Source organism: Dromaius novaehollandiae, chromosome 2, assembly GCF_036370855.1.
Source record: "Dromaius novaehollandiae isolate bDroNov1 chromosome 2, bDroNov1.hap1, whole genome shotgun sequence".
Lineage (NCBI taxonomy): Eukaryota > Metazoa > Chordata > Aves > Casuariiformes > Dromaiidae > Dromaius > Dromaius novaehollandiae.
Window position 1 is genome coordinate 33,030,547 of NC_088099.1, and position 17,568 is coordinate 33,048,114.

Consider the following 17,568-nt stretch of genomic DNA (forward strand, 5'->3'; position numbering starts at 1 on the left):
TCCTGATTAAAACCTTTATTCTTTTCACAAAGATAGACTGGCTTATAAAATAATACATTAACTACTTCTCATTTCATATATGAGGCCATATATCCACTTCTCCATATCACAGATCATGAGATGACAGTCTTTAAAAAGGATTTGTTAAATACCAATGTGCCCTCCATAGGGGAAAACAATCCCAACATCTTTTTACAAAAAACCCAAACCAAAACAAAATAAAACCCCCAAACCAAAAACAAAACAAAAAAGCAAAAACAGCGTGTAGAGTCTTGAAAGAACTTTTACATAAATGTCAACATATGTACCTGTACAAAATTAAGCTGTTTTAATCTTTTACATATTGCAAGCAAACTGAAAACCAGAAAAGTCTAAGAAGTTTACATTCTTCTCGGTACTATATGTGAGCTAATATTGCTGAACTAATTACAGTCTTAAAATATGCTATTCCCAATTCTAGCTGTCTACTGTAGCAAGATACCTTAAGTTACAACAACAAAATCTTAGGAAATAAAAGACTGAATAAAATCTGTTATAGAAATACCCTACTCTTTACCAGCACCCTCCCTCCTCCCACCCCTTCAAAATCATAAGCAGCTCTTTCCATCACAGACAAATAATGCAAGAGTTTGACAAAACTCCAATTTATGTAGCATATCTTTTGGTCCATTGTCTGGCCATTCTGTCATGCTCTGCTCTGTTAGTCATATACTGAGTGGCAATACTTCCAACCAGGGGGTCAGCTGAAAAGAAAAATAGACCATTTATTTCAAGAGAGGAATAAAAACTTAAAAAAAATACAGTTGAAGTGTGAGTTTAATACTCACAAAGGAATCACATAGGTAAAGTACACTACAGAACGCCAGTTCAGTATATTTAGATTGTTGTGTCTTCATCAATTTGTGTGTATTTATAGCACCATATGAATCTATTACATAATATGGAAGCAAATATCAAAATTTTAAGAAGTTTAAAAGACAACAATTCAATAGTCGTATTCTGCATTACTGAAGGCTTTCACCAATTCATGTGTTTCAGGTTTATTTTATCTTTTCTAAAACTGCCCTGGACATACTTATTGCTAAGTGTACTTGTATCAATATAAATCTGGCTTCTAGGAATGATCCTATCACAAGGAAAGGTTTTGTTTTTCTAAACTTTTTTTTTTTAAACACATAATATTACATAAACTATCTGACATTTCTCTCATCTTTTATAGACACAGATATATAACCTGTAAAATTGACTTTGTAAAGAAAGACAAATTCCTCTCAACTAGTATGGATAATGGATAGGGTAAGGGGGGAGTGGCGATGACTACTTTTGGCATAGTTGGTAACTGTATTTAAATAGATGGTGGAAAGTAAATAGCTAATCCACTCATTTTCAGAACTGTGTGTATGGCTTTTACAGCTCTATCTGCTACCAAATTACTACAGTTCTGCACCTGTGCCTGGCACAGACCAGAGAGGAGCGTTTGACCCCTGTCCCTTCCCTTCCAAACCAACTCAGATTTTGGATTTTTAATTTGCAGGAGGAGCACTGCTGCTTAGCCTGAGGAGAGGGGAACAAGCAGCGGGTAAGGTGCGGCCAACCCACCCTCTCCGGTCCCTCACGGGCTGCCCTGGGGACAGAAACATGCTGTGCTAGAGGCCAGAGCTATGCTGGCTGCAGCCAACAGGATGAGACGAGGGCCAAGTTATTTAAATGCCAGGCGGGGTATAACCTTACAGGTGGCCTCTGTCACAGCACAGGGGACTTACCCGGGTTGCAGTCTGTGAGAAGGGAGCAGATGGAGAGGAGAACTTTAGAAATGGTTAATGCTGGACTCCAGTTGTCTTTCAAAATGTCCAGGCAGATGACGCCTTGGCTGTTAATATTACAGTGATAGATTCTTGTCCGAAACGTTACCTACAAGAAACAGCTATTAGACCGTGGGCTAACATGTCACACACAACGGGGCAATAAACGACATCGGCTACAACTCTGATCTGACAGTAAAAATATATTTTTTTAAAGTTTATTTTAAGAAGAAAAAGAAAAACCCCAGTCAGTGGGAACAGGAGACAGAAGGCAGGCTCTGGGTTCGGGCCAAGGGCGCCCTTACGGAGCCGGGGCGAGGCGGGGACGGCAGGCAGCCGCCCCCCACCCGCCCACGTCCCGTGCCGTCCCCTCCCCTCAGGCGGGGCGGGGCGGGGCGGGGCCAGGCGGGCTCCCCGGGGCGCTGCCGCCCTCTGGCGGCCGTTGGCGAGATGGCAGCGGCGCCCCTCCCCCGCTCCCTCACGGGCCGAGCGGCCACCGGTTCAGCTCAAGACCTTATGGGAAGGCGACATCTTTGTTGTCACAGAGCAACTGGCTCCGGGGTCAGGCCTGCCCTTTGCTACCCGCCCATCCCGCCCCAATCATTTGTGGTTTTCTCTTGCCACCCAGCTGCCTCCATTTCAGGCCTGCACATGGCATCTCAGGTTGGCTTCCCTCAGCACTTCCCTGCCCCTGCCCACCTGCTCCAAGGGCCACCTTCACCCCCTTAAAATCCCTCAGAACTGGCAAAAAGTAGTCAAATCGGTGGTGGGAAAAATGTCCTTTTCTCCTCCCATCTTGGGCTTGAAGCAATTCTACCAAAAAGGCTTCACACCCTTTTAAAACTTTGGCCATATTACTGGCATCGATGACAAGGTTTGGCACATACCCATGAACTGGGAATGGCCAGGCAGCGGCCACGTTCACCAAGACCACCAGATAAAAGTTTCTGGTTGCAATTAACATGCTAAAGTTAATTGTATTTATAGTAACAAAGAGCTGATAAATGCTTTCAATGCCTTTCCTTTTCAAAGCTGTCAGATGTTGGACTTTTACCATAAGCTACATGTTGCAGGAAGTCTGAGGGCCCCAGATCCTGCACAGAAATAATTACCTGGGAATTTCAGCTTGCATTAAAAAGAAGTTTCTAGCTGACAATTCCAGGGTAAAATATAAAGATATGACTCAAGTACAACCTTGAGGCCAGAGGCAAATAAGAAGAGCCTTAATTTGAACTAAAAATAAATAAAAATCTCACAAGCATGTAGCTGACTGTTTCCAGCCTCTCTGAATACACCTCAGCTGTATTAACAAACAGCCATCCTGCTTATACTACTAAAGGTCACATTACAGTTTTCGCTTTTAAAGGAAAGGAAACTGAAATTTAGAGCTTAAGTGATTTATCAACAGCCTCAGAATGAATCAGTGCTGTCTCAGCATGTCTAAGCAGAGAGTCATTTATCACAACACATTTACAATCTCACTGCAAAACTATGGCCAAGTTTCCAGGTTTGGATGCTTATGGTCACTGTGAAAACCAGCCTTTTTATTATGTTATGTCTTTTTGCTCACAGCAGCAAAGAGGTCTGATGCTTTAACACCCTCCACCAACATTTTTCTCTCCTTGGGCTCCCAAGCACTTATAAAAACCTTTGGACACACCAGGGTACTTTGGAATTGCAGCTCTTGTCACTTTTAAGTGCTCAGCATACAGAGAAGTCAGCTGGATTTTATTGTTTTCAAATTTGGGAGATGTGAATGAACTGGGCAGCTTGCCACATAAGTTATCCAAAAGGGACACAAAAGCATGACGACACTGTTTTCAGAAGAATGTGACCTGTATGAAGGCCTTATCCTGACTCAGTTGATGAACAGTGGCAACAAATTTGGTGGATTAGGATTATCTGCATGAATAAAGGTTGTAGGGTTCATGCCCTAAATCCTCAGAATTCGTCAGCTATCCACACCCACAAATTTTATTGTCTGTTTATAGGTCACAGGGGTATTTGCGAAACACACATTTGGTAAGCGTGTGGTATGACAAGAAGAACACACTAGTGTTTTCCCCTGAGGTTAGTCCAGCCCACACACAAAACTTGCCAGTCAACTTTTTTTTCTTTTCTTTTTTTCCCCTACTGTCTTTCTGATGCAAAAATGTTGGTTGTGACCCTCCCTCTTCCAGGCTCTGGGAGCAGATGTGGGGTGGGGTGGGGGTTATGTTGCTACAAAACTGTAGTGCCTCTTGTTTTCCCTGTACTGCATCTCTAAGTTTCCAAGAACGCTCCTGATGTACAGAGCACTCCAGTTAGTTTTGGTCTCACAACTGCAGTTACTTATCACACATGAGACACCCACACTACATACTTAGGGAGACTTTCTACTTTGTTCCTTATGAGTTGCTTGGATTTTACATTAAAATGAAAAGCAAAAAACCAAAAAAATCCCTGCATTTTTGCACATTATGGGTGGGAACAGCATAATGTCTGCAAGAGACCAGAGATGTGCCCCCCCTCTTCCCGCAACAAGCTACAACTCCAGAAACAAGAACCCTGCTGCTATCTACATAGAGAACCTCAGAGGTAGAGCAGATAAAAAACCAGGCTGATGATTGTTTCCTAGATCATGTAATCCTCAATAGGAGAGCAGCAAGGGCTCTCTACAGTCACGTGGGACCCACATACATCAGCCTGAACAGAGGGCTGACCTGACTGTGTGATACAGTAAACAGTATGGGTTAGGGCAGGTAAGACAAAAGAGAAGTTTGTGGCATTTACAATTGCTGGCAATGTCTTTGCCTTTGATTTACAAGCAGCTCTCAATCCAGCTCACTGCTTGTTCAGTATTTCTCTATTTGGCCTACAGCTTTGGTCTCTTTCCAAGAAGGCTTCTAAATGTAGGTGAAGTAATAATTTTAACAGATTAAACACTTTCAGAAGGGGAAGCGTGGAGTATTTCCAAGCTGATACAATAAGTACCAAATTAACAGACAGGTCAAGAGTTCTAATTTGAGCACAGTTAAATACTTGATATCTGAGAAAGCAGTCTCTTTAGACAGTCTCTCAGTCCAGTGGACTAATAACTTATAACAAAGCACCAACCATATTTCCCTCTGAGAATCAGACTTACTTTTTTATTATTATTTAGGGAAGGAGAAGAAACAGAGAAAGAAATAAAACTCCCATATACGGGCAGAACAGCCTGGTGAAACCTTAAGGGTTTTACCATGGCACCAAAAGCAATTTTCTCCAGTTAGAGGAGCTCTGCCTACCGAAAGCACTGTGGGAAATATCTAAATTTGTTTTCACTTAAGCAGCAAGACAGAACTGGGATGGTGTTAGACACATGTAGCCCAGCTGTTTGCCATTTACAATTTTTGCTGATGGTACAAAAGCCAGCAGTGCAGAGAACCCAAATGAAACTGAGAAAGGGGGAGGAATTACAGACCCACTTACAAACTAACAAACAAACGTTTAGAGTAAATGCTCATTATACATTATAAGGGAAAAAAAAAATCACATAAAACTAGCAGATTCAGACCAAACCCAGGAGAAACTGAGATACTTAGGAGGTAGTACAACGTATTCAGGGTCAAGAGACTACTGTGTGAAATAGCAGAAAAGTATAGTGGAACTGAACAATCCTTTGGGAATGTCTCACCTAAGATTACATTAATGCAGTAACTATGCAAAGTTAAGCACAGCTTTTGAAAAGACATGAAGAAGCTAATCTCAACCTTACCCTGAAGTGACAGTGTAGGTTAATTTACACAACCAGCAAAATGGGAGTAGGGGGAAGGAAGTGGTTAGAGGTTATTAATATGAATGATAAAAGCACACACCAGGTCAACCCAAGCTACTGTTTTCACCTCAGTAAATGAAATCTAACCAAACTATAATGCAACACTTGGGAAAACATTCAGTGTAATAGTACGAAACAATAGCAGTCATCTTGAGGACCAAATACTGAACTCTTAAATTCTCATTATACTTGTATATTGGATACTCCTGAATACAGGCCCACCCAGCATATGCCTGCCTTAATTGCCATCTGAGACATAAAGGCAAAAACAGAATACCACATAAAATGAAAAAACAAAAACAGAGAACAGATTAACACTAACATCTTCAAAGTGCTGAATGAAGTGCTCAATGAATGCAAAAGAGCTCCATTATACATATTTAGGACAAAGAGAGGGAGTATCTGGCCCTGTTTCAGATTTCTCTCACTGAAGTCCCTTGTATTGTCTGATGTATTTCAAAGTCGAATTTTAAGACTTCTCACTTCTCCAGGCTCAAGTACAGTAGTGCAGGTTGACAAACCACTCTTTCTATTTGCAGACAGAAAAATTGAGACATCAGTGGAACAGCAACCAAACTTTCTGTTCAAGCGAAACAATGTGAGGAAAACATTGCAGATGGCAGCTGTCCCTCTTTCTATCCTTCCAGGAATCAGTTAGTATCACTTACAGCACAGGCCTTCCAACTATCCTACAGCAACATCTTCCCGTGAAAGGTAGCTCCAACTGAGAGTTTAATACAATACGTTAGAGGATATGTTGGGGCAAGCACCAGTCCTCAAAGCCTGGACCTGTATGCTGTCACCGCACATTTCTTATAGGATGCTTGTCAACCACATTTGTCAGTAGTGCATATACTGCAGCACCTTCTCTCACTCACCCTCCTAAAAACTTGGCAGCCTGCCAGGATAACCAGTTTCATCTTTCTTTCTTTCTCTCCCTGCCCCCCACTTTTTTTTCTTTTAAGGCAGCAAGTCCTTTAATGACATTTCATTTTCAAGTTAGAAATGTGTTCTGCTATAGGCACTTTGCCATGGGGCAGCCCATTGTAGGACTGTCCTCCTAACAATTACAGAGGATTCAAAGGGGCAGTAGAGGTTTTCTTCCACCTCTCTTTGAAGGCTTACCGAGGAAGATTCAAGGGAAACTAGTCATTTCACTCTACTCAGCTTAATCTTTTCAGAGGTCAAGGCTTTTGAAATTGCCTTCAACCATTCTGCTACTCTACTAATGTTTATCATCAATGTGATATATTGGCATTGTTTGAACTAGCTGTTCCTTCACTTCTTGCCCTAAAATATAGGAAAGCTATGGCCATCACATTAGTCCTACCACTTCTAAATGACCCACAAATAATATTTACCAGTCAGTGCAAGCAGTTGGGCAACTTGAAATCAACAGATCAGTAGGCAGAAAGTAGGAGCAAGCATTACGTTAATATGGTAATTATATTTTCCACACTATCATTGATTAACACCAGCAAAGGTGTTAACACAGGAGCCACTATAACAGAGTCTTTGGTTCTCAGCAAGGAAAAGGTTCTTCATTTAGAACCCAAATTACACAGGTAGCACAGGTGGATGCTGTTAGATCACTGCTATGCCTCCTCCTACGTCCCATCTCCATGGGACTGAAGCAATACATATTTTATTCACACATGTATTTGTGGTTTATAAACCAGCTTAGACGCCGCTAGATGAAAGACTCCATTTAAATGCAACTCTGCTACAGTACAGTGAACCTCCACTGAACTAGTTTTTTGAGGCCTTAATACGTGGTGCCTGTTTTTTTTTAATCCAATGTGTCTTTTAGTCTGGGTGAAGGTTTAGATCCAAAGATAAGGGCAAAGAGATCCCAGTCAGAGGCCCAGAATGGAAAACAGGGCTAAGCTGGACTGACAAAACTGTATTTTTAGGTCTGTGTGAGAGAACTCAGCATACAGGGCTATCTCAATACTTTGGTAGTTACAATAAGGTCTGCTGAGGTATCAGGCTAGACAAACCTAAGACTGTAAGTGCTTCCAGCCTGTAGCATGGGAAGCAAAATTGTGGAATAGCTATCTGTGAAAAAATCATCCAATACTTCTTACGCAAGCTCATTACAAACAAAATAATGAAAAAGTATTCTGAACTGAATTAAATTCTAACCCAAGACACAGAAGCAGAACCATCCATACAGCCAGAGGACCTCCCAAAGAGGGATGGACAAGCATGAGCAGGAAATCACTACAGATGTCCCAAGGTAGACCATGCTGCTTGTGAAACAGAACCCTAAGCTTAGGGGTGGAATTTAGTGTCTTGACACTACCAAAAAACCTGCAGTTACACTGACAAAAACAATTCAACAGTTTCCTTCATTTGAGAAGTTTGTATTAATTTGGCTGGTATGACCAATTAGCAGTGTCTCCACTAAAATGGATCGATGGCCGGAACTACGGCAGGAAGTCTCTTCTACTCCAGGCTAGACCAACGTCTTTGAAGATGATGCAGTCATTGGTGCTTATCTCATCAGCATGACTACTTTTGAGTAGAAAGTTAAACATGCACATAAATGCTTTTGGATACAAGGCAAACATGAAGTGTATATACAACCACCTCTTCTTGTTAACGAACACTCTTCCTCTGGCCAAGTATGTGAACCACAAGATAACGTTCACTTGCCCGGGTATTTGCCTTGTAGCATTAGGACACAACAACAATGGAACATAAGAGTTTCAAAAATATCACCAGCTATAGAAAAAGATTGCTACCGCACAAGTAAGTGAACACCACAAGTACCCAACAGAACGAAAAATTTAAATTCCACTTTAGTGGCCAAAACATACAAAAATACTACACTTGTGGTAACTGAGTGATTACAGAAACAAATATTTGTTTTCTCTCCCCCCCTCCCCAAGTTTATTTACTTTTCAGTTTCTCAGTCCTGTCCTGATGCCTGTACTAACTGTATAGGCTCTCTTAAACGGAAACAGGGAAAAGAAAACAAGCTCTAAAATAGTGATCAAATGGAGTGGAAAAGCAATTAACATTAGCTAAGAGAAACCAATGTAGTGTCTGAAATTAGCTTAAACTTGTTCTTAAAGGAGAATGGCTTTCAAATGCGCTGCATCCCATTAACACTGCTTGCTACTAAATGGTTTGTTGAGCATTCATAACATAAGATATCAACTACAGGTCTCTTACCTTTGGAGGCTTGAAAGGATATTCTGGTGTAAACGTGATGTCAAGGAAGAAAACACCTCCCTCATAGACTGAGCCTGGAGGTCCTAGAATGGTTGATCTCCATTCATAGATGTTGTCACCTTTGGGGCCAGCGCTAAGAGATAAAAAAACAAATAATTTAGGAATATTACCACAATTTGAATAAATATGACCTCATGTATTCTCAGAGTATGACGCAACAGAATGTTTTCAGTATTACACTTCCTATACCACCAGGAGTAAAGACCATGATACAAAGTAGACTGAATGCTTCCAAAAAGTCCCCAAAGTCTTATCTGGACTCAGTGTTCCAGACTGCTTAGCAAAAGTCTGCTGAGAAACCAGGAATGGCTGTTTTTTCAGCTTCTCTCATCTGACATTTATAAAAGAAGCATTGCCCAGAACTTATCATAAACAAACTACACACAACCATCTCAACACAACAGAAAACATAAAAGTTTCAAAGAAAAAGTTCTTACTATATTTCAGAAATAGCTGCTCTAGCTCAGCCTTACTATAACTGCACCACATCAAAGACCATATTAAATAAATTAGGGCATGATACTGATTTTTTTCATCCTAAAAGGGAGCACACAAGATTAAAAGTATAGTACTACATTATTGCTAAACCATGGCTCACTTTGTATAATTAAGTGAATCCAAGTGTATGATGATACTCTTAAATGTCAAGATTTTCCTCACTTGTATCATTTTGCTACAATGATTTCTAAAATAAAGCCACGTGGACTGATCCCATTGATACTGTCTGCATTACAGAACTACATTTTGTAAGGAGAATTAAACTCATCATGTCAAACGAAAAGTGTGCATTCTCAAATCAGCTTTGTCTAATTCTAGATTCTCCCTAACCTACCAGCACCTCTCAAAGAACAATACACACTAAAGATATTGCAGAACACAAATGTCCGCTTGTTGAAAATTAGTTTTACTGAGATCCTCAGACACTTGCATTCTGTAGCGTGCCATATGTCTCTGAGTATTTCTAAGTGCAGCTCAACCTATAATGCCATTAATGGTTTAGGACTCCAATGCTACCTCTTTCTTTCTGTGCTGCTACAGTAGATTTTATCAGGAAGATGCTAGAGCTGGAAACTCCCTTTGCATAATGGGAGGTGCTGACCCAGCTTTTCCTGTCATGGATGCACTGTGACTTCAGAAATCTCTTCTCCCCTTGTTCTGCAAGAGGCTGGATTTTAACATCCCTAATGCAAAGAAAGCCAGCCTTTCCTCTTCCCTCCCCTTTCTTTTAACCAGGCTGGTGTGAGGCACAGGGATAAACAAAGGCTTTTCTCATATTATAACAAGCATGGAGCACTAACACTTGAGAGAAAAAGGCAATCCAATAAATTCAATATATACATGACAATATGCATTTGTTTACTGTGAAGGGAACCCAAGTAATTGCTAGGGTTGCTGGTGTTAGTAATAGTGTTACAAATAGAAATACAAAAATATAAATTCTCAACATAATGACAGGGACCACAGACCTATTTTTTCCTGCCCTTTGCAGTGCTGGTGATCGTGTTCTTGACAGCAGGGGAATCAGGGGAGAGAAAGCCAATTAGTTTTGTTATCAAGTCTCTCTGAAATTTAATTTTCAGATTCCACAGAAAATAAAAGTTCATGATATTTTGATGCTAACTAGTTCAGTAATAGTGAAGCTACCACTAAAAACATGTTTGTAGGGGAGGAAGAGCATGTAGGAAGGTAGTAAAGGGAGACAGGTTCTGTGCAAAGTCATGCACCATCTGTTGGGGAAAGATTTCTCTCATCAAAACACAAAACCTCACAGTGCTCACAAGAATTGCACTAAATTAAAGTAAAAGTCTTTCCATCCTGAAGTTTCCTGGCATCCTGTTCCACCTTAACGACTTGTCCCTGTCCTATATGGGTCCATATATTTGGACACTCATTACCCTCCAGCTACCATTTGTTCAATGGACTGGAATAGCACTATATCTCAACAGGAAGCTCTAGCTCTTGAAAGACACCAGCTTAACTGTGAAAACTTACCAAAAAGGACTCTCTTGGGCATCCTTAGCCACCACTCCAAGGAAATCACCTCTCTATATATGTATTAGCAACCTACTGAAACACCATTATTGCTCCAAGTTGCACCAATGATCATCCTTCTCCCCTTCCTCCCCGAAAGATGGAGCTACTGAATGGAACAGGTACTTGAGATTTGTTAGTACCAATTTACTGTTGGAATTTATATCACAAGACCTGCCAACTGGGAGCACTTCAACACTAAAGAAATGTGGTGTGTGATTAGCACTGAATACAGCCCTCTGAAGCAATGAGAAATATTTCAACGTTTTGCATTTTATTCCCCGCTTCAACCCAAAGGACTGTCAATAAAAGAAATCCCACTGACTTGAAAAATAATGTATTATTATTTATAATAGTCTTAGAAATCCCTTGTACCCTATTAGGTTTCCAATTGGAGCTATCACTGCATGCAAGTAATATACTGCTAGACCTCTGTATTAAAAGAGCGCAACACCTTTGTAAAACACCAGTAAGCTTTAACAGTGATGTACTAAGCTTACCTTTTAAGCTTTTCATAAATCAATTAACAGAGTGAAATAGCTGTAGATTTTCAATTTTTACATATTAATATTGATTTCTTATAAAGGAAAGACTGAAAGAGGGAGATGCAAGTCAGCTTCAGAGTATAATATTGCTTGGGTTTAAATTAGGATTAGATAATATCAAGCAGCTCAAGAAGACCTCGTACTTAATAGAAAAGTGACGATACTGGAACATAGCTTAAGTGCAGTGGCATTAACTTTGGTGGAGATATAAAAATTGTCAAAGGTTAAAGATTACATTCTTTGTTTAAAATCTTTGCAATTATCCACTTCAAAAAGAAATTCACTGATACATAGATACAGGGCTCACAGGCACAGCTGCCACCTTCCCTGATATGTGTCACCACTCAAATTAAGTGACTATATCTACTAATGCAACATTTTGAAGCTGCCCAGCATATGACCACTGTGAAGACAATTTTAGCCAATTATATAGAAATTGTTTCCACTGCAAGACAAGAGTATGTGAGGTGCAGCTTTCTGTATTAAACTCAATAACCCACAACCTCTTCCCTTGCAAAGAAAGAAAAGAGAGAAGACTGGTAGTGAAAAGATGACCTCAAAAACAAAAACCAACAAACAATGAAAAAACACCCAAACCCCACCACAACCCACCATCAAAGTGTTGTATCAGTGTAACACAACAGTACAGCTGAGCATCTCTCTTCCCTGGAAACATAGTGATATATTCAGCGAGGATGCACTGCATCCACTGTAACAACTGTTCCTTATCATACCCAAGTTGCTGCTAGCCTGTCCTCTGGGCAAACGTTATGAGATTAATGCCTTTAGGAAATAACCAGTGCAAAGATAGATGGTCCCTGAATGAAAAACTAACTTCTCAAGTCTAGAAGCAACAATCTGAATACTGCTGGTAAATGCAAGGTAGGGAGAATTTCTAGACACAGAGATGAGACCCAGTTCAAAGATCTGCCTGGGGTAAGTCCCAACCAGTCTCATGCTGCTTTGGAAAAAGCCCATCTTGTGCTGCCTCCCTTTGCTGGCAGATGCCGTGTTCTTTCTCAGTTTAAAAGCCAAACAGCTACATTAGAAATGCCTGCAGCAGAGGCTGGGGAGCAGAATAAAGCCTAGCTAAATAGGCTGCATACTTAGATGCCTTGCTGACACTCAGGAAGAAAAGCAATTGTAAACATAGAACTCTCATCTCAGAGACTAAATATTCATGGAGAAAACACATACACACATACCTTTTCATCTATTAAAAAGGCCTGACATGACAGGATAGTCTAGCACAAGAACAGCCAGCCTGTGCCTTTTACCTGTAAGCAGGTTAGATACAGCCTCTGCTGTTGGCCTACATTACACAATACAAACCTCATACTTTGCACCCACAAACTCAGTGCCCTCCTCTGCCCAGCCATCCCTAGGCAAACTATTCAAAGTATATCTACGTCATGGAGGGAAGGCAGGATTTTTTGTTGTTCACGACATATCGCTCACGTATCAAAATCCCAGGTAACACACTGCTGACATTCTCAAGGGCAAGGTCCAGGAAAAAATTACTAGGAAGGAGCCCGCTGTTTGCATCAGCTTGCTAATACATTTGGAAACTACCTAGTCCTTTCCAGGAGTTGACTACACGATAACATAAGCTTTTCTCTAGTAAAAATATAGCCCAGTGAATACTTCAGTTCCTCTTCTGTACACTGTAGTGATAAGTGAATCAAAACCAGTCAATGCTATAGGTAAAATACCCAGATCTACCAAAGAAGTGTATGTTCCTTTTAAAAGGGAACTAATTTAGCGGTCATTCAAAATGCCAGAGCGCCTTCCCTCAGGATGAGAAGGACAATTTCATGGTATGCTGAAGTAAACAGCTGCTAATGAAAAACCAGCAAGTGTTTCGATTAAAACCACAAGCAAGAAAACTACAAACTCATATTTCAGCTACTCCATACCCCTATGAGACTATTTTGTCCTGAACAGGAAAAGTCTCATGCAAGTAGCTATGCTGTTTTGAAGTTGCATAATTGTAGAAAAATAAACGTAATTTCCAAAAACACTGCAGACGCAACCTTTTCCAAGAGACATAGCTCAAACTAGAAAGAAACAACGTACTAGAAGTATATGGGAATTCCGAGGCGGCAGAGTACCTAAATGATCTCCAATGTAAAGCTGTTCCATTACAAACTGATAGCAACATCAATTTTTTTTTGTTTTGTAGGTAAGACATAGTGAGTGACTGAACAAGGAATTGCATCTCAAAGGTCACATGGTCATCACCTTACTAGGAAGCTTTAGGAAATATATAGCTGACTGTTAGAAGGTCATCATTTTTTCCTCTTCTTTTTATAAAGAAGCAAGCACAAAATGCATTTGAAACAGTTTGGCTGGTAGCTGCTAGGGAAGAAGGATGACATCCTCACGTGAAGTTCTGGTGCTTCTTGATTTTCCTTCCTAACACACCACATTCCTGATATCGTGTTACAAATGCTGCCTTTCAGGTAGTCCACCAAGAGGGTTCATGCTGGAATTGCTAACCTAGGTTGTGAGGATGATTTGGGGCAGGAATTAGAGGTACCTCAGAAGTCCTAGCTCACTGGGAGAGGCAGGTGCAGGGTCCCTGGAAGAAAGCAGGACAGCTACTTAGCTTAGCCATTGAAAACACACACATGTACAAAATCCCTTATTCAAAGAAATTTTGCTCTACAGACCCTTAATTAAGCTGTGTTAAAAATGGGAATGTCAAAGTCGAGTTTTAAAAAAACAAAAACAAAACACAGCTAATCCTTTGGCCACAATGTCACGTCAAAAACTTCATATTAATGCATAGCTGTAATTTTAGAAATAAAGCTGTAATTTTAGAAATAATTGTCACTTCCCACACACACTTTAGCTACTACAATGTATTATGATTATTATTATTTCTAATACTATAGCACTGAGCCATGCCACTCACGGATAGGACCCCAATATGCTAAGCACCCTACAATGCAATCCAAAGACACTTGTGCACAACTAAAACAGGTTTTTCATTTATAAAATAAGCATTAAAACATTACATAGTTATTGAGAAGAGATTTGACCAGCCAAACAGAAGCAGTTAAGAGGATATCCTGGGCCATCCATTTAATTGCCACTTTTCAGTCAAGTAGTTTAAATGTGGGGTACAATTTCTCTGCCTCTCATTTTTAATCAAAGAAAGGAAAGGAAAAGAAAAAAAATCATGACAACAGAACCTCCCCTGGGCAACCATGGAAAGTTAATGGTAACATACTGAATTATCAGGTGACTATGTGAATCAGTGCAATATTTTTGCCTGCTGCCATTATACACAGCCAAGCTGTTCCCCTGTGTCAAGACTAGCTAAAAATGATGGATTGACCATGGGTGAAATGCCTAGGAGCTCAATGAGAGGCATAGGGAAAGGAGGGTAAGTGAAAAAGTTGCAGCTGGCTGTAATTAAAAAATACAAAGGAAGCAAAGGAATAAAAGGGGAGGTAAGTAAGCAAAGATGGAATATTCTACTGCTATAGCACTTTCAACTATAAAATTGTCATAACAAAACTTAATTCCCTTTCTAATCCATGTTCAGGGATACAGTTTTAAAATACAAAGCAGTAAATATTATTATTTTTGTTGCAACTTGTTGATAGTTATTGTATTTTCTGTCTTAAATTTAAAATGGCAGTCACAATATTATTGCACAAGGGTAAATGCCTTACAAATCCCACCATGTTTCTAAGAAAGAAGAGCACACAAAATTTCTGTTTTAGCATCTGGAAAGCTTTTCCCTTAAGTATCAGACTAATGTAAAACAGGAGGGATTGAAAAATTGCACATAAATTGCACAAAGCTTAAACTGGACGGTAAACTGTGAATTACATTCTTAGGACATCAAAAAAAAAGGAACTAAATAGCTCTGATAATGGAGTTGATAAGGTGCTATGCGGGAATTTATGAGACTTCAAGGAAAACTGTTTCAGAGGGTTTTTCTTTGGGAAAAAAAAAAGTAGGTTTTCCAGGTGAGAACAGTTTATATCAAAAATATTTGGCAACAAGATCACATCACAACTGGGGGGCCTGATCCTTGCCAAGAACTCACTCTTTTCAATTACAACAGGAGTACTTGCAAATTTAGGACCATGACCTGAAATATTTTAGTCTCAGCAACATATTACTGGACAGTTACTACAAAACTACTTTATGAAAAGGCCAGCCCTCTTGAACAATTTTGCTGCAAAGTTTGATTTTTAAACCAGGCTTCAAAGATTTAAAATAAAAGCTCAGTTAAAACAGAGGTCAGAAAGAGACTTAGACTATTCTCAGGAGTGTGCTGCAGCTTTATTTAGTTTAACAATAAATCACTTCAATTTAGAAGCAAGTCCTCATAAAAAGGTTCAAGAGGAATTAATCCATTTAGCATTGGTTCCAAAATTGAAAATAAATCCAGCCCGCTCAGCTCTCAAGGGCTTCCTCTTTCCTTAGAGCTGGCTTCCTCCTAGCCTTCTCTGCCTCAAAGCACCGAAGTTTGTCCCACTACACAGAGGGCCATTCGCTAAGTGTCCAACCTGACTACAGAGAGGCTGACTGCCTCTGCAAGTCTATGGTTTCCATATATACAGTATGCAAACACATGAAATGCCAAACTTTAAAAATGTCAGTGAAATTACTTTTATTGTATGCAAATCTGTTTTTCTCTTCCCCTCACAGTTATTGCTTGACACCTTACCACCACCACCCCCGAATTAAAATCTACTGGCTTATATTTGACCTTGCTTCTCCCATTAAATAATACCCTGTACAGGAAACAATAAAATAAATTGGGAAAGAGTAGAAGAGAATCTGACTTGCCTAACAATCAGCAGTGGCTTATTTAAAATGACAAAAAGATGTGATGGTAGAAGCTATGCTCTGCCAACTTAACCTTGTGTTATTTTTACCATCGGTTTCCTTCCTGCCATTTGTCAGCCGGACTATTAGCTGCCAACATGATGTGAAGGAATATCTGTCCCCATCAGACCTCATTTCCAAATTTAGTATTTATGGCACAGATGTGTAATTTACAATTGGTAAGCAAAACTAAGCATTCTCACAAATGCAACATTTTTGTGACTGCACCACTTGCTCAGGACCTCAAATTCCAACAGTTTTTTGGTAGCTAGTATACTACTAAACATATATATTTATGTAATTTTAATGCTTTCATAAGGCAAACACACTTTCAAAGTGGTTGCCCAACATCAAATTGACAATTCTGTATTGAGAGACAAGAAAAGAGAATCAATTCCCCCTTGAAATAGCATATCAATACTATTAATAAATATCAAAGTTCTTGGGTCATTAACCTCAGCTGCGGTGTACACCTCAGGAGATGAAAACAAATGCTCTACTTCCTCCTATTACCTATTGGGCCATAATAGGTCCTAAAACACATGGAAAAAAAATCTGTCCTCTCTACAAACATAACAGCTCTGTAACACCCCCTTCCTCCTCCCAGAAGCAGCCTGTCCAGTGCTTCTTTAAAACAATCAGAGGGCTCTCCCCTAAACCATGTTTTACCCACAAGCAAAAATGGAAATTCACCACAATTAACCTGCCATTCCAGAATCAAGCCAGAACATACATCTGTGTTTCTGTCTGCCACGCCAAATTACCGTCCTACCCATATCAGTGTGGGAATATGAAAGGTGGTCTTGATAAACAGATGAATAATCTCAGCACATCACAAATATTTAGGTACCCTGTAGTACATCAGCTGCAAAACTTGTAAGCTAACTACTTTGTTTACATTCATGTGATATGGAGGCTTCCGTCTCTTCAGAAGTCATTTGCTCTATTAAAAAAAGAATTCCATCTGTTTAGTAAATCCACCTATCCAGCATTGAGATAACATAGTGGACTGACTATCACAGACTTCATTATCATCAGTTTACACTATTCATTTCGTTATAACTACTAATTCCATTGAGCAAGAAATGCATATGCTAAACAAATTAGATTGAAAAGGCAACGGCAGCTACAAACTTGTTTGCAAAAACTGGCCCCAGAAAGTTAAAAATTACGTGTAACACTTGGCAAGAGGCCTCTGCTACACTGAAAATTGAAAGCAGACAAAGACTCTCAGACTTCCTCAAACTAATAAGGACATGGTTCTTGTGGCTTCACCCAACTGTCTCCTCAAGCCAGCTTCCAC

The 17,568-nt window shown here is 39.9% G+C and overlaps 1 protein-coding gene across 9 annotated transcripts in view; it reads right to left on the bottom strand.

Annotated features, from left to right (window-relative positions):
* Window positions 1-17,568, bottom strand: part of UBE2E1 (ubiquitin conjugating enzyme E2 E1) — a 47,113-nt gene continuing 29,545 nt past the window's right edge. For all 9 annotated transcript variants that reach the window (XM_064506206.1, XM_064506201.1, XM_064506204.1 and 6 more), the window contains 4 exons: window positions 13,954-13,995; window positions 8,779-8,911; window positions 1,764-1,911; window positions 1-743 (listed from right to left, as the gene is read on the bottom strand). In XM_064506206.1, coding sequence (XP_064362276.1) covers window positions 646-743; window positions 1,764-1,911; window positions 8,779-8,911; window positions 13,954-13,995 — 421 coding nt within the window. In that variant the 3' untranslated portion in view covers window positions 1-645. The remainder of the gene's footprint in view (window positions 744-1,763; window positions 1,912-8,778; window positions 8,912-13,953; window positions 13,996-17,568) is intronic.